Source organism: Lemur catta, chromosome 4 (assembly GCF_020740605.2).
Source record: "Lemur catta isolate mLemCat1 chromosome 4, mLemCat1.pri, whole genome shotgun sequence".
NCBI classification, from domain to species: Eukaryota; Metazoa; Chordata; class Mammalia; order Primates; family Lemuridae; genus Lemur; species Lemur catta.
In genome coordinates this window covers 6,241,315-6,259,710 of record NC_059131.1, presented here as the reverse complement: position 1 = coordinate 6,259,710, position 18,396 = coordinate 6,241,315, and the positions used below count along the sequence as shown (strand labels likewise).

The following is an 18,396-nucleotide window of genomic DNA, read 5'->3' as shown; positions in this document are numbered from 1 at the left end:
GTGGACAACAATGGTGACAAAAGGTAATTATATTTAAGTGGTATTCTAACAAAAAATTCCTTTGGGAGTATCTGTGAGTCACCCAGTTCAATGCAAATATCCATAAAACATACACTAATTGTTCCAGAAGGAAATGATTGTTTCAGAAGGGCAAAAGGCCAACTAAGTGGAAATACCAGGTTCTTAATTTATAAAGTCAATAAAAGCACTGTTTTGTAAGCTCTTCTCAAGTCGTAGCATATTATCAGGTAAGTCTGGCACAAAAACCACTTTATGCTTAAATACTTCACAAAGGCCCAAAACAAGGGAACATACACTAAGAGCTTCTTGAATACATTTTGTGAGAGACTTAATACTGTGTGAATTTACTCAGCTTTCAAGAACACGGGCATTTTAAGTTAAAAAAAAAAAGTTGCCAGTTATACACTCAAGATAAAAATACACACGATTAACTATCTGCAATATATAATAATTCACAGAACTTTTACAGCAGCCACTCTTTGGAAATTCTATTCAAGGTCCCTGAAGATTCAGGAAATAATGCTCCTTCTCTCCTTTTAAGCAATATGTCTTTTTGTATAAATATAGGGTTGAATTAATACGAATTTTTTTCCTAGGTGGCTTGGTGCCAATAGCGGGGGGAAAAAAAGATAACCAAGAACCACAGATACTCTGCAGGTGAACGCGCAGCCTCCTGCTGCTGGCAGCCAGAAGGCCCTGGGCTCTCTCTCCTGCTTCAGGCCTTAGAAGGCACCTCGCCTTCTGGGTGGCAGTGACCAGAGAGAGATGCTACCCTGTAGGGCGATAAGGCAGCCCTGTAGTCATCAACCTGTGACCATGATTACGTTGTTCCCGTAACAATGTCCATGGGTCGGGCGCGAGGAGCCTACTCCTTTTAAGTCTAACAAAGAAGTCTCAAGCAGCCTAAAGAAACACACATTTTTGGGGAGCATTAAAAACAAACACACAACACACAACTGTGTTCCAAACATATGCAATGCCCCTGTAGATGAATCTAAAGCGGACATGGCAATCCTGTTCCCTTTGCCAGTTACCGGGCAAGCGTTGCAGCACTGGCCAATGAATGTAGGTAACTGGGGGGTGGGAGCGGTTGTTTATAAAAGCTTTTCTTGTCAGACGAAAAGACTCTGGGGAAAGTCTTTAATCACAGCTCCCTCTTTCTGCCTTGAATTTGGTTGCATGGAATTGCAGTATCCATCTTATGACCAAACACGCTGAAGAACAAAAAGCCATCACACTGACAATGGCAGAGTGAGCCCAGCCAGGGTCTGGGTCCTTGGTAACACTGCTGAGCCACTGTGCCCAATCTGGAGCCTCTTACTCCCAGGATTTTTGTTATGTAAGACAAAGAAATACCTCTGACTTAGTAGTTGTTTTCTGTTAATTGCAGCCTAAAAGAATTCCTTAATTCACATATCCTGTCATTGATTTTTAAACCTTTATTGATGTATATCCACCAGCATTCCTCTATCCCAAGAACGCCAATGAAAGGGAGACATGTAGACTGCTAAAGAAATAGGAGTCTACAGTTCATGATTTTTTAAGACACGTAGCTTGGAATCTGGAGTCTGAGACCTGGGCTCAAATCTCAGCTCAGCTCTGTGTTAGCTGTGCATCCCTGGACAGGCTACTTAACATTGCTAACCTTAGTCCCTTATCTATTACATACAGATGATAGTCCAGCTCATACAGAGCTGCTGAGAAGACTGAATTTAGTATAGTACTTTATAGATAGATAGTTGGTGCTCAATACATGCTATTACTGTCATAGTAAATCCCTCTTCTCTTTTTGGCAGTAGACAGATTCACTTTTTCTATGGCTGAATACTGTTTTTAGATGTCAAAACACTGACTCTTAGAGTGTAAAGCCTTATTTTTCACTTTTCTTTCCTCCCTTGTTGATCTTATTTCATATTTGTGGGTGACCCCCAAATCTTTTTCTTTGATACAGGTTCTTGCTCTGTCTCCCCTGCTAGAGTGCAGTGGTGTCAACCTAGCTCACTGCAACCTCAAACTCCTGGGCTCAAGGGATCCTCCTGCCTCAGCTTCCCTAGTAGGTGGGACTACAGGCACGAACCACCATGCCTGGCTAATTTTTCTATTTTTTTTGTAGAGACGGAGTTTCCCTCTTGCTCAGGCTGGTCTCGAACTTCTGACCTCAAGCCATCCTCCTGCCTCGGCCTCCCAGAGTGCTGGGATTACAGGTATGAGCCACTGTGACTGGCCCCCCACCCAAAACTTTTCATAGCTTTGAGCTCTCTGTCTCAGTACTTTTAAGTATATGAAACTTAAAAACTTCAACTTTTTATTCAACTAAAGTGCCATAGCACTTCAAATCTTGATATTGATTCCATAACATGATATTCAAAAAAGATTTTCCAGTTCAAATCTTTAGAAAGCCATTTTTTAAGTTAAAAAAGATATGCTTCTTATATTCTCCCCCAGATCCTACTTCTGAGCAGGGATACTGTTGCTTGTTCCAATAGTTTGTTCCTTATTTACAGCTAAGTGGTATTTCATTGTATGGATATGCCACAATTTGTTTATCCTTTCACCAGTTGATGGTCATTTGTTTTTTTGTCCTTTTTTGGCTATTCCAAATAAATTTGCTATGAATATTTGTGTCCAAGTCTTTGTGTGAAAACACACTTTTATTTTGGGGGGGGGGTATATACCTAGTAGTGGAATGGCTAGATCATATGGTAAGTATAATTTTCACTTTTTTTTTTTTTGAGACAGAGTCTCGGTCTGTTGCCCAGCTAGAGTGAGTGCCGTGGCATCAGCCTAGCTCACAGCAACCTCAAACTCCTGGGCTTAAGCGATCCTACTGCCTCAGCCTCCCAAGTAGCTGGGACTACAGGCATGCGCCACCATGCCCAGCTAATTTTTTCTATATATATTTTTAGTTGGCCAGATAATTTCTTTCTATTTTTAGTAGAGACGAGGTCTCACTCTTGCTCAGGCTGTTCTCAAACTCCTAACCTCGAGCGATCCACCAGCCTTGGCCTCCCAGAGTGCTAGGATTACAGGCGTGAGCCACCACGCCCGGCCAATTTTCACTTTTAAGAAACTACCAAACTGTTCTCTAAAATGGTTGTACCATTTTACATTACCACTAGCAGTGGGAAGACCAGTTGCTCCAAATCCTTGCCAACACTTACCATGATAAGTTTTTTAAAATTTTAGCCATTCTAATGGGTGTTCAGTGGTATTTCTTTCTGGTTTTAATTTGCATTTTCCTAATAACTAATGATACTGAGCACCTTTCATGTGCTTATTTGTACATCTTTGGGGATGTGTCTGTTCAAATCTTTTGCCCATTTTTAATTGGGTTGTTTGCTTTTTTGAGTTGTGAGAATTCTTATATAGCTATAAGTCCTTTGTCAGATATATACTTTGCAAATATTTCTCCCAGTTTGACTTTTCATTTTCATAACAGTGTCTTTTGAAGAGAAAAGCTTTCTTAAGAAGAAATAAACTGAACAGCTCCATATGTATGAAAGAAATTGGATTTGTAGTTAAAATACTTTTCATGAAGAAAGCCTTCCCAATCCGGCCCCAGATTGACTTCACTACTGAATATTTAAGGAATATAGAATACCAATTCTACACAAATGCTTCTAGACAATAAAAATAGAAAAAAAGACAATGCTTCACAACTCATTCTGTGATGCCAGCATTGCTGTGATTTCAAGATCAAAGAAATCACAAGAAGGCTACAAAACATTCCTTATGAGCATAGATATAAAAATTCTTAACAAAATTTCAGCAAATCAAATTCAACAATATATAAAAAGAATAATAGATCATGACCTAGTGAGGTTTATCCTAGGAATGCAAAGTTGGCTTAACATGTGAACCTTAACCAATGCAATTTATTAAATTGACTAAGAAAAATCACATGATCATCTCATAGATGCAGGAAAAGCACTGGGAAAAAAAGTTGATTCCTGATTTTAAAAAATGCTCCCAACAAACTAGGAGTGCAAGGGCACTTCCTCAATCTGATAAAGAGCATCTATGAAGGCTTTTTTTTTTTTTTTTTTCAAAGAAACACAGCCTTGCTCTGTTGCCCAGGCTGGAGTGCAGTGGCACAAGCATAGCTCATTGCCATTTCGAATCCTGGGCTCAAGGGATCCTCCAGCCTCAGCTTCCCCAGTAGCTGGGACTACAGGTGCATGCCACCATGCCTGGCTAATTTTTTTTATTTTTTGTAGAGATGGGGTCTTGCTATGTCACCCAGGCTGGTCTTGAACTCCTGGCCTCAAGTGACCCTCCTGCCTTGGCCTCCTAGAGTGCTGGGATTACAGGTGTGAGCCACTGTGCCTAGACTGAAGACCCCCTTTCTACCTATACTAACTGCCCAGGAGATCCCATCTCGTCTCACAGTTTTAAATATCACTTACATTCTGATGACTCCCACATTTACATCTCTATCCCAGACCTCTCCACTATGGATTTTTTCCCCAACTGTCTATTTTGACATCTGTCCAACGTCTAATGGGATCTCAAACTCAGCATGCCTGCACAGAACTGAGTTCCCAATTCCCCTCTCTTGTCTGTGTTCCCTGTGGTCTAAGGACTAAAATTAAGGCCCAGTATTATGTGTTTCCTTTACATCTGCTGTAATTGGAAGGACCCTGAATGGCCTACCTGCAGGTTCCCATCCCCACTCTACTCCCGTGGATGAGGTCCTCCAACCAAACCAGCCTCCTTATTAGAAGAATCAGGAGCTGTTCCTGCTTATCTGTGAGTGGTGGGTTGCAGCTCCCTGCCAGCCCGTGGAATTACTCAAACAAGCCAATCACATCTTCCTATGGGAACCAGGGCTCACCCCACCCTCTTGATACTCCAACCCTGCCTCTCACAGTCCCTGGTTGTTCGTCCTGGTCCCAAGTGCAAGCCCTGTGTGGCCCCATGTAGTGTGCTGAGTCTGCCCAGGGTGTGAGTACAACGTGATTAATAAGCTGCCGTCCATCTCCACTGTTCAGTGTTGGATGCCCTATGGTCAGCCATCCACAAAACCCTAGGACAGGAATAGCTTCTCTTGCCAAAAGGGTTTCAGGAGGAAATTAACAGGCCCATCTCAATAAATAGTCCCTTAACTCAATTACTCTGGAAAAAAATCTTAAGGAGCTTTTTTTCCTGACACCCCACAATCAACCAACCCATCAGCAAATTCCTATTTATTCCATCCTTAAACTGTGTCTAGGATCAAATCACTTCTTGCCACTTTCACTGCAATCACTCTGCTCCAAACCACTCTGTTGCCTGAGCCTCCACAGTGTCTGAGAGGCCTCTCCATCTCTGCCCATGTGCCCCTAGTCTGTTCACCAGAGTAGTCAAAGTGATACTTTCATGACATAAGTTGGATCACATCATACTTTTGTTTAAAATTTTCCAATAGTTTCCTGTGACACACTTGGGGTAAAAGCCAGAGTCCTTGAGAGCAAGCTCTTCCATCCCATCTGCTAGCCCGCTATGCTTCTACCGCAACACTCCAGCCGCTCCGAACAATCTGCTACTCCTTGACTCTATCAAGCACACTCCTCTCTCAGAGCCTCTGCTCCTCTTTCCTTGGCCTGGAACGATTGATCGTCCCTGGATGTGTACAGAGCCATGCAGCTTGCTCCCTCCACTGTGCCTCAGGCCAGTCAGCCTCCGCTCAGTTGTTACCTCCCCGGAGGAGCCTCCCTCACTCAGCCATCCTTTTAAAAATGGACCACGCTATCACCCCTCATCTTGCCTTTTCTTCATTGTACTTCATTGCCCCCCAATTATACTTTTTACTATCTGCTTCCACCCATACGCTCCTTAAAGGCAGGGATCTTGTTCAAAGCTGTCCTCAGTGCTTAGAACATGCCTGGAACACAGAAGTTGCTCAGTATCTATTGCGTAAATAAATAAACTCTGACCAAGAATGTCTGCTTTTCCAATATCCAGGAGTTATAAGTCTTTTATAATCTTTGCCAACAGATCATGTGAGAAATAGTACCTCTTTAATAGTACCTCTTGTATTTCTTCAATGAGTATAGTTGAATATCCTGTTTTGGGGGTTGGCCTTTGTGTTTTTCTCAGAAAACTGTCTTTTCATATCTCTTGCTCAACTTCTCTTTTTCCCATTGCTGTGGAAGAGATATTGATACGGTAAAGAAACTATTTCTTTGTCCCATCATACTATATATATATAGTACATATATATACTACAAATATATTTTCCTAGTTTGTCTTTTGTCTTTGACTTTGTAGTCATGTTATCAATCTTTTCCTTTTAGCTTCTGGGTTTGAGGCATGCTTAGAAAGTCCTTCCCTGTTCCAAGATCATCAAAGCATTCATACTTGTTTTCTTCTAATACTTTTATATATTTACATATAAAAGATTATAATGTTTAGATCTTTGATCTGGGATTTAACTTGGGGTATAAAGAGTAAGGAAGTGATTTAGTTTAAAAAGTAAATTTAGCTTTATAATACAATAAATACTAATTTCTAGATAGCATTATATAATTTATTATTGTTTTAACTTTCTCAAAGAATATTCATAATTTGAAAAATACAAAGCTAACCTGTTTTACAAAATAAACTGTTATAAGCACATTGATACATAGGTATATGTATATGGATGTGTATCTATATGCAATAAAATTATATTTTCCACAATTCTTTGGAAGTCATATTACAATTTGACATTATTATCACTATTAAAGTATTTTTCCAAAAAAGTTTCCATTTCATTTTTCTCAATGCCTTCTTGCTTTCCTGGATCTTCTAGATTTCTTTTTTGTTTTACTGTATTTGTTTTTAAAAAGTTTCCTTTCAATTAAGCTCACTTCTTCATGGAGTAAGGAGGTCTTTATTCTTAGCAGGAAGGAGAAGAGATTTAGTATAAACTGGTAACTCAGAGAAAAATTTGATTCTTCATAGGTTGTCAAATGTTTACAATAGCTAGAAGGAAAAGAAAAAATATTAAGTTCTCTTTAAATGGTAATTTAGAAATGCATGCAGAAACCCCTAAACTTCCCCCAAATAATTTAGCAAATATATATGGTCAGACTTAAAATAGTACTCTGAGCTGGAAGGAAACTTAGAACAATTTGGTAAAACTCCTTAACTCTACAAAGGAAAAAATTTTCACAGTGTCCACAGCCACCATGTAAGGGACACAGGTGATGCTGGGAGCTGGGTCTCATGACTCCTCACCCAGAGTTTCTTCCACTCCAGATGGGTCAATACCCCACCTTCTTACCACGATCAAGGCAAACAAAAGCACACAAAAAGAGCTTCTGAACATATTTTTAAAATAAACTAAAGAAAACAAATAATCCCTGACTCCCAGTCAAAATAAGAATTCAGGCTTTATAATGTAGCTTTACAGTCCTGTATATATTGTAGAAAAAAAGAGTTTACCAAGTAATTTCACTTATTTTAAAATAGTCAAACCTGAATCTGATCAAATCTCTAACTAACGCTGTCAATCTCTAACTACACCAAATTATAGGCAATCCAGGGATAGAGAAACAAGTTAAATAGTATCATATGGCTGTCATCAGTAAAAACCAGACTATGGGAAATTTTGTAGGACACACATGACGGGGATTACTCAGCAAGTACAATGTATGGCGAGAAAAGAGAGAGAGAAAAAGAAGGGGACCTTATGAACTAAAACACTTAAGGGCTATATCAACCACATAATATACAGGCCTTATTTGGATTCTGAGTTAAACTCATTAAAAAAATTATATGACAACTAGGAATATCTAAACACTGACCACATGTTCGATAATATTAAAAAATTAGTATTGATTTTTTTATGTCTGGTTAATAGTATTATGGCTTTATTTTTTAAAATATTCTGGTGTTTGGGATCGACTTCCAAATAATGGGGGGCAAGGGGTGAAGAATTGAGTTGGGGCCTGGGTAAAGCAAGTCCAGTCACGTTACAACTGTTGTCGCTGGGTGACAGGGACAGGAGGGTTCTTTATACAATTTTTTCTACTTTTGAGTATACTTGAAATTGCCCATGATAAAGTTTAAAAAACAAGTAACCAAACAACATAGAGAAGCTACAAACTTTGAGATACTGATTTACATAATATATATGGCCCTAAGTTCCTAAACATCTATATTTGCACACAAAGCTCTTCCACCCATCAGCTGTGACTATGGATAACTACTCTTGCTTCTCTCAACCGTAAAACAGTAAAACAACAACAACCACCAACAGTACTTACACTCCATAGAGTTTATAAAAATATTAAATAAGAATATATGTAAGCACTTAACCCAAGGCTTGGCACACAGTAACAGCTCAAAAATGTTCATTTCTCCTATTCTCCTTTAAAAATTGATTATTTTTGTTTTCACTTAAAATCTTAAGGCTATTTTAAGTAAAAATACACAATAAAGCCAGTATCCTATCATGTTCACTGGTAGGAAATTTAAAAGTCTCAAATGTTTGTTCATCGATTGGTTTAATAAAGATCAAATATAAACCTTTAAAGTAATTCTTACAAATATGGTGGCCTCTTGCTTTTCTACTTTTCTAATATTTTAGTTTCAGCTATATTGAAAGAGGTTCTTTCAGACAAAATGTCATCACAAGAATGGTAAAAGTATTGTTTCTCTTACTTGGGGACCATAAGGAAAGCTCTATTTCTACACCAGAAAGGTATACAAATTATCTGATTGACTAATAATACCTTCTAATGGATTATATTATTTATCATAAACTCAGAAAAGTATCCTAAAGTGATGAAATAAAACTAAGTTTAAACATATAATAATTTGTTTTTGCCAATTATTTTACTGAGTAGAACAAGTGATGTCCCTTGAAAATAAAGGTGTGGTAAATGGATGCTGTAAGAATATGTTTATATAAAAACTTCATGCAAGTGGATAAACATAGGTCTAAATTTAAAAGAAGGGAGCAGTGTAAAGGTACAACCTTCCTTATGAGAAGTTCAAATGTAAGTAAAAGGAATAGCTTGAAGTCTGCACACAAAAAGTCAACCTGGTAACACAAATTAATGTTTTGGTGGTCTCAAATATGTTGAAATTTGGCACTTTTGTTTAAGAGGCGAGGTCTTGCTACGCTGCTCAGGCTGGAGTGCAGTGGCCGTTTGCAGGCGCAATCATAGCACGCTACAGCCTCACACTCCTAGGCTCAAGCGATCCTCCCACCTCAGCCTCCCAAGTATTAATAGCTAGGATTATAGGTGTGTGACACTGTGCCCGGCTAAGCATATGACATATTTTAGTATTTTTCTTTACTACAGTTTTAAGAAATAGTTAAAATTCAATTTTTAAAAATTCAAATCAAATTTTTGTGGGACAGCCAAAGCACCTCCCTTTCCTGTGGAATACTATTAGAAAACCACTGCTCTACCTCTTCCTATGGAAGGACTCAAGAACTGCCCCTCTCAGGGCCATCGCCTATGGCAGGTCGGCCGACCTGGCCAATTGTCATAACTGGCCTAGTTTGGTTTCAGATGGGACCTCTATAAATGTGAGGAGTAGTAAGGGCTTTTCAACTCATTGAAAGTGTTAGCTCTGCCTCGGGTAGAAAGGATAAACAGCTCCCCATATCTGAAGTGCTCTTGTGGACTTTCTCTGCTTAGTTCCCAAGGTCTGAGTGTTCTCACAATTATTTTACGGTAAATGCTTGTTTCTTTTGAACCCTCAGAAATAAGTCCTCCTATATAAGAAAATTCTCTACATAGCTTAAGATCTGCTCTCTTAAGCATTAAAAACTTTTCATCTTTATAATTTTGGACAGAAATCTTTAAAAACTGAGTTATATATTACTTAGTTATCTTAAACAGCATATTCAGCATAATATAATTGTTTTTAGCCTTTACAATTAAATTATTGTAAGTTGTCCCTTTTTATTGCAGAAATATTAGAAAATATGGCTATGAAAACCAAACCCAAAGAGAATGCACACAGCACCTTGGAGCGTGCTCTGTGCTGAAGTAGAGACAGATTCCAGCTTTAGTGATGTAGAGCCATGAGTTGTGTGTCATGAATGAACTTCAGACCACTGTCATTTGAGTTCTTTTGTCTGCTTTGGATTCTGATGCTGGCTCCTCTACTGTCCGTCAGAGAATGTCATTTAGGTTTGCTGTCAAGATGTCTATCAGCACACCTCTCACACCTGCCTCCTTTGTTTCTTTGGATGGCTGGGAGTTTGGAAATCAGACAACTCAGCCTAAGGGCAGAGTCAGCAGGCTCTGAGTGAGGGGCTATGGGGCTCATGAAAAAGGTGCATAAGCTTAGTCACGGTCTCAGTGATATTTTTATTGGTTGGCTGAAGCCTTTTTTGCTTACTCTGCGATTTGAGGTTGTGGTCTAAAATAGGCAAGGTTAACAGGTAAGTTTGCTGCATAAAGTCATGGTATTACTGAAACTTTGTCAATAGTTGAGTTTAGCTTATAGTTTGTACAAAGAAAAAAATCTCAGCTGTTTGACAACTGACTATACCAAGGTCTATTTCTAACTCACTGTGTTATACTGCAGCATTAAATCTAAGAAGAACATCTACAAATACACCCACGTACCCCATGAGGAAGCACAAAGGTATAGATCACTCCATATGCTGCTCAGGATTGACTCTGCAGCCAGAGGGAGAAGGCAGCCACATGCCAGCACCTCGCTGCCTTCACTTGGGGCCTCATGCTAGCACTCCTCACTGGCCAAGACTACAACTTTTTCTCCTCCTTTTGATGAAATCTTAAAATCTGGAATGCCATTGTACTGACCAAAGCAGTGTATCACCTCAGGTGTAAAGCCATCCCTGGATTGGGGTTCTGGCCTTTCACAGTTGCTGCTGCTAAGACAGTGGTGCTCCTTAATCAGTACAGGTACATCTAAACTGTTTTCTTTTCCCCCGTTAGAGACAAGGTCTCCCTCTGTCTCCCAGGCTGGAGCGCAGTGGTACAATCATAACTCACTATAACCTAGAACTCCTGGCCTCAGATGATCCTCCCACTCCAGCTTCGCAAAGTGCTGGAATTACAGGGGTGAGCTACCATACCCGGCCTAAACTTTTTTTAAGCAGCAAATTTTAATATGGACAACTTCATATTATCATCTGTATTTTCTACATTTATCTATAATTGATACCATTTCACAGGGAGTGAAACTCTTCAATGATCAAATTACCTTTTATTGAATACTTACTATGTGACAGACACCAAATATCTCATTCAATTCTCACAAGAACCGAGGCAGGTCCTATTTTCCATTCATATATTTGCTAAATACTTGGTGAGTATTTCCTGTGCACTTGGCCCTGGTCTAGCCACTGGGATTTTTCATTAAATAAAACAGAGGCCCTGTCCTCAAGGCCCTTACACTCTAGTGTGGGGAGGTGGATGAATAAGTGACATAAATATGTACTTTATTCAATAGTCATAAAAACTACAAAGAAAAATAAAATAGGCCAGGGGGACAGAGAGTGATAAAGGGTGTGGGAGGAGGGTTGGTGCTATTTTAGGCAGGATGGTTAAGAAAGGCCTCTCTGAGGAAGTTTAATTTGAGCAAAAACCTGAAAGAAGCAAGCCCATGTGGATATATGGGGGGAAGAACATTCCAGGCACAAGGTACAACAGGTGCAAAGTCTTGCCTCCGGTGTTTGGGGGAGTGTTTGGCAAGTTCAAGGAGCAGTTTGGAGGTCACTGTGAGCACAAGGTGACAGCAAGGAAGGTCAGAGCACACAGGGGCAGGTCAAGCAGGCCTTGTCGGCTCCACCGCATTTCTGGAGCCGCTGGAGGTTTTGAGAAGAGGAAAAGATCAGTATTACCCCCATTTTTTACAACTGGGCAACACAGATGTAGAGATGGTAAATAACCTGCCTACAACTAGCAAGTAGCAGAGCTGGGATAGGAACAGTCTGAGTCCACAGCATGTCCTCCTAGTTGCTATGAAATTTCCTCATAGACAATTTCTATGTCCATATGGGAATGAGATTACTGAGAATTTTAGTGAATGAACATTACCCTAGTCCTTTTATTTAAAATATGAAGAAACTGATAAAGTGAGTTCAAAGTCATAAAACTATTTTATTGAATGGCCTTTTTGCTATTATTATATAAAACTAGTTAAAAGTTAAAATAGGCAGGAGGAAGGAATTTTATGGCAAGACCTAAATCTCTTTAGTTTTTCCCCTGAACATTTATTATAAAAGATTTCCAACATACAAGAATGTTGAAAGAATTTTACAATGAACACGTGTATAGCCCACCAATTATCTCTGTAGTTTTAAATCCATATACTCCTCTTTACAGCTATTGAGACACTACAGAAGGAAGGTGGGGAAAACATACTCTCATAAAAAAAGATAACTTCTCTACAAGTGGACACAGAAAAGAAACTTCTTGAGTAATCTTTGTACCCACCTAGGATTTAGGATAGTGCCTTATTTTTTCAAGTACTCAAAAAATAGTTTTGGAGTTGATTGTATTAAAGAAAAAACTTTTGTGCTTTGGGGAGTAGTAAGTTCCTCCCTACCTACTACCAGATGAAATTTTCAGAGTCATATGAAAATAAATGACCTAACAGTAATTTATACTGTATTATTCCAATATCCACCTTTTATAGGGAATATAAACCTCTTCAGAAAAAGTAAAGAGAAAATAAGGAGGCAGCCCGTCACAGTCAGAAGTCTGAGAATGCACTGAAGCCGGCGTGCCAAAGAGGTGATAATTAAATCTAATGTAGTCAAAAGCTTGCGTGTCTTACCATTTGGACACTATAGGGTTTTTACTATGTCTGACATAGATTACTTTCCTCAATATGGTTTCCTATCTTTAATCTCACTTTATCCAGACTCAATAATCATAAAAGCATGCTTTGTTTACTAGACTTCACATACCCACATTCAGTAGATATGAGGCAATAATCTAAACATAAAACATGAAAAACATGAAATCAAGGAAGCAAAGTTTAATGAGGAACAGGGTATTTGACAGCTCAAGTGTCTCCCCCGAGATTTCTTATTAGTTGCAAAGGGAAAAATAGTAATTATACTGTGGAAAAACACACACTACCTTGACCAAGTGATCAATGTTAACATCCTAGAGGCAAATGGACACCCGGTCTCCAGATGCCATGCCCTGAGAAGCAACGTCTCGAGAAGACCCAGCACTGGTTTTGGCCTGGGATGCAGAATCTGCATCTAAATGTGACGAAGCATTACACACAGCCATTCTGAGAAAGTCTATAAAATAACTTGACATTTTGGAGAATACAGGCCAATGTCATAAAAGACAAAGGCCGAGGAAAATCAGATTAAAGGGGACTAAAGAGATAAAATCAACAAACGCCATATCTGTTCCTGAACTTTATTTTTTATTTTTATTTTTTTTATTATTCACTTCTCCACTGGTTTCTCTTAGGATCTATCCCTGAACATGATCCTGCTACAAAAGGGCACTATTGGGACTACTGACAAAATTAGAATATGGACTATGGTTTAGATAAAGGTATCACATCAATATTAAATTTCCCTTATTTGATAACTGTACTGTGGTTGCTTAAGAAAATATCCTTATTTTTAGGAAATACTTACAGTACTAAGAGATAAAAGGACATGATATATGTCACTTATCCAGAAGAAGAAATATGTGTCAAAAAAACACTGTGCATTTTCCTGAGCATTCACTGACACTTCTACTGTTTGGTTAATTTAGCTAGGAGGAACAGTTTGTGCTAACTGTGCTTCGTCATCTTTCTGGATTTTTACCAGCTTTCCTAAAACTCTCACACAAAACTCAAAGGATAAACTCTGATTTTCTTGACTGTAAGCTCAAGAAGCTTCTAATTCCAACAAATAACCTATCTGGCTCTTATTATAGTTAACTGAATAAATTATACGTGACTTTTTCTAAAAGCATTACATACCCTTTACAGAATTTCTGTGTACTAAGCCAATATGATGAATTCTTGGTTAGCAGTGACTGGCCTTTCTCCTTCAGGACTCCCTGGAGGCTGTGTCCATGGAAACAAGTTCTATCAGTGTCTTCTTCAGTCCAGTTGAACTGAAAACTTGAGGGGCGTTTTTTTTCAACAGCTGGTGTCCAACCAACCAGTGCGCTAAATTGTTTTTGTAGATTCACCACCATGTCTGGAAATGGAGGAAAAAAGGAAAGGAATAAAATAAAAACTAATGTTAAATCACAACTAAAGCCTGGAGTTTACTTGATAGAAATGCACCAATGTTGGTTTTGACAAATGTACTATGGTAATGTAAGAGGATAACATTAGGGGAAATTAAAAGTAGATGAGGGGAATGGGGAACTACTTTAAAATGGTTAAAATGGTAATTTTATGTCATGTATATTTTACCACTATTTTTTTATTTTACTTATTTATTTTTAGAGACAGGGTCTCACTCTGTTGCCCAGGCTGGAGTGCAGTGGTGCAATCATAGCTCACTGAAGCCTCAAACTCCTTGCCTCAAGCAATCCTTTTGCCTCAGCCTCTCAAGTAGCAGGGACTACAGGTGCACACCACCACATCCAGCAAATGTTTCTTATCTTTTATAGAGATGGAGTCTCGCTATTTTACCCAGGCTGGTTTTGAACTCCTGGCCTCAAGTGATCCCCCTGCCTCAGCCTCCTAAAATGTTGAGATTACAGGCATGAGCCACTGTGTCTGCTCACAACTGAAAAAAAAAGAATGTACAATCTAATGGCAATTCTACAAAGAATTCTAAAAGTCACAGAAGTGTAGGGTTTTAGAATTTGGTAGGAACTTTAGCTCTGTTTTGAATAATGGCATGTTTCTGAAAGAGATTCCTATGGAGATTTCTTGCACAGGATGATGCTCCTTTGGATGTATATGCGCACTGACACATTTGTTTAAAAAAGTAAAAAAATTTACTTTATGAATTCACTGTTCAAGTCCAGATATTTGGCTTTTCTACAACTGTGTTGTTACTTCGTATTAACAAGGGGAAATTCAACTCACCTCTTCTTTTATATACTACTGGTTTGTCGATGACTGAGTAGTAGAGTGGCTTTTCACTTTTCCACATGTACCTGTACAAGGCAGAAAAACAGCTGGAGCAGGATGGAGACGAAATGGACCTAAACACATTTCAGAGAACAGTTCCTCTGACGCATTACCTGAAATTCCCGATATTCAGTGTAATAGTTCTGGCTCAGAACGGCCTATTGGCACATGTCTACACTGTCTCCTGAGCTCACGTCCTGGAAGGAAGCACTGACCGAGAGAGCAGGCCAGCAGAATGGTGTGCTCCTCCTCAAAGCCTCCCAGATGCTGAGTGATCTTGGAGAAGCTCTTGATAATACAAAAAGTATGGAAATGATTTGCCTCACCATAAATTTCCCTTGTTGCTCACTCTCATAAAGTACAGCCACCTAAGGAACAACTGCTCCTCCTTGCCTTTGCCCCAGTTGCCTTTTTGCTGAAGATTAAGTCATGGTACTTCTGATTCTGACAACTCATACACAGTGAACAGTAAGTGCCAGTCTCTCTGGCACTTGACACCAGGAAATCCATCCTATTCCTATTGTGAATGAGGAGGAAAGATCTGGATTCCAGGATGACACAGTCCTAACAATCCCTGCACTGACTCAACCTATTCTTGTCTAGGGAAGGGCACCTAGGGAGGTTCTGTAAAATGGAGATCCTGGATTGATCTGGCCCTTGGGGTTCCCTCCAGGACAAAGACTAAGAGTCACCTGGGTTCCTACAGATCAGGGGTGTCCAGTCTGGACTCAGGCCAAAGAGTGGTGATTTACACTGCATATGCATTATTAGCCCATAGCATATACTCTAGGAAGTAGGATCTTGGTAAGGGATTCCCTGAACAACCTCCTCCTTGAGGCCTGGTACCTCCCTGGAAAATGCCATTTTATAACTCGACCTACTTTCTTTCTAAGAGACAGAGTCTTGCTCTGTCACCTAGCCTGGAGTGCAGTGGCACAATCATAGTTCACGGCACCCTTGCACTCCTGGACTTAAGTGATCCTCTTGCCTTAGACTCCTGAGTAAGTAGGACTACAGGCATGTGCCTCCATGCCCAGCTAAGTTTTAAATTATTTTGTAGAGACAGGTCTTACTATGTTGCCCAGGCTGGTCTGGAACTTCTGGCCTCAAGCGATCCTTCTGCCTTGGCCTCCCAAAATCCTGGGATTACAGGTGTGTGCTACTGCGTCTGGTACTAGACTTACTTTCTTTGGCCACTAAAATGTCTCCTTAAATAGCTAAAGGTCAGTAAATTTTAGAAGTGCAACTGATTATACCACCACAACATGAACTGGGCCTCCAATAGCTATGTTTGAAGTAGAAGTTGGTGCCTGGTTTGGGCTAAGGAAAGCCTTGTCACCAATGAGACACCTGGGTAGCACGGCCCCTGAACACCTGGCCCTCAGGATCAGTTAGGACTGGGCCTGGCCAGCACCATGAATAGGAAGACTGATTCTCTAAGATGACCTAAGATGACAGAACAAACTCTTGTTCTTACTGCTTACCCTTGTGCCACTGAGACCCACTGACTGAAGAGCCATTCTTTCTCTGGTGAGGAAGAGGAAGGACCAGTTCTCCTGGGACTCCATAGCTGTCAGAATAAATTCACCTCCACCCCTTTATCACTGTCCATCAAATCTGACCAGTGAAAACCTGTCTCTCCTCCCACTTTGGCAGGGATCCTCTTCTCCACAGTGCTTTAACCCACCCCCGAGAGTCTGTTTCCCTATTGAAAAGCCCTCTGAAATTTAGAGGAAAAATAATCTAATTCTACCTCTGAACCATGAAAACTGGATCTTAATTACAGTATATAAGTGGGCGTTATCTCTATTTTAGTGATGAGGAAACTGGAACTAAACAAATTATCATTTCAACTAATCTGAGGAACCTTGATTTTTCTCAAAGGATATAAAATTCCTTGATCAAATTAGTATTATTGTTAATTTACATAAAATACAGAGATGTTAACTTTTTCTTTAAAGTCTCACAGAGACTGAAAGACTCAACAAGAGGGTAAGTGACTCACCATGGTCACATGGCTAGTTTGTAATGCAGTTAGGATTCAAACCTAGCACTGTCTATCGCTAAAGCTATGCTCTTGCCACTCTACCACAGTGAATCCATATCAGAATGACGATTCAAAGAAAGTCAGTGACACTCACTGCATTAAATGTACTCACTGTCTGCTTTCCTTTGTTTCAATTTTCATAGGGACCTTTGTTTTGGGGGAATATTCCAATTACATATGTCACAGGGTAACATTTGTAATCTTTTTAATATTGGGAAATGTAGATGGGAAATGACCAAATTTGAGAAAGGAGAACAGGGAGGAGTATTAGAAATGCAGGTGAGACTCATGCAAATTATAAGAAGTTAATTGCTAAGTACATTGTGGTACCCTAGATTGGATGCTGGAATAGAAAGAGGAAATTAATGGAAACACTGGTGAAATCCAAATTAAATCTAGTGTTTAGTTAATAGTAATGTAAAAAAGAAAAAAGTTAATTACAATGTAGGGCTAATATTTCTAGAAAAAATGTCACAAAGCTGATGAATCTAAACTGATAAAACTTCAGCTTTAAAATGTAAGGGACACAGAAATAAAGTAGGTGAGTCTAAAACCAGCAGAGATAACATACTTTGCCCTTGCTTCCTCCCATTTATGTTTTTTCTCATCAACAGTTTTCTTCATAACTTGGTACCACTTTCTGAAATCAAACCATGGCTTATCTGAAAGAAATAAAATCTAACATTATTAACCAAATAAATCACATTATAATAATATACATTGTTCATTTGAGTCTTCATTCAATGATCTAGCCAAACACTTAAATAGTAGCTCTTAGAAATTATAGATGGAGTCATTATCTGCATACTCCAATATGACTCTCCTGAGCAATCTGCCACTCCCCCCTCTAAGTTCCTACCTATATTGTGGCTCCAACTAGATTATGCTGAAATCATCTTTTTACATGTCTGTTTCTCCTAGACTTGACTATTACCTCCTTGAGAACAGAACATGTATTTTGTTTGCCCCCTCCTCCCCCCAAACCCAACACCCAGCACAGCGTCTGGCACATGATGGTGCTCCAATATGGCAAATACATGAATTACGGGAAAAATGATTCATAAATGTGTAAAATGGTATTATGGTAGCTGAATCCAGACTTCCAGTTTCATCAACTTCTTTTCCTGTTCTTCCTAATGATTCAAAGAATCTAAAGATAAGTAAGAAAGTAGATTGCACCGGATAGTAGGTGTGAGTGTGTGTTCAAGATGTAGAGGTCAAAGAGACAGCAGAATTGAATGTAGTCAAGTACAAAAATTCACTCCTCACTCTTTTATTCAATCCATACGGGGATCATTCTCCATTATTTTCCAATG

General features: G+C 39.3%; 1 protein-coding gene across 3 annotated transcripts in view; it reads right to left on the bottom strand.

The window, feature by feature from the left end:
- Positions 1-6,021: 6,021 nt before the first annotated feature.
- Positions 6,022-18,396, bottom strand: part of TAF1B (TATA-box binding protein associated factor, RNA polymerase I subunit B) — a 67,357-nt gene continuing 54,982 nt past the window's right edge. The window contains exons 12-16 of one of the 3 annotated variants that reach the window (XM_045549025.1): positions 17,652-17,742; positions 14,989-15,059; positions 13,921-14,143; positions 6,852-6,966; positions 6,022-6,146 (exon numbers count right to left, since the gene is read on the bottom strand). In XM_045549025.1, coding sequence (XP_045404981.1) covers positions 6,096-6,146; positions 6,852-6,966; positions 13,921-14,143; positions 14,989-15,059; positions 17,652-17,742 — 551 coding nt within the window. In that variant the 3' untranslated portion in view covers positions 6,022-6,095. Of the gene's footprint in view, positions 6,147-6,342; positions 6,967-13,920; positions 14,144-14,988; positions 15,060-17,651; positions 17,743-18,396 lie in introns of those variants that run through there. The other 2 variants (XM_045549024.1, XM_045549026.1) reach the window with 2 other exon arrangements.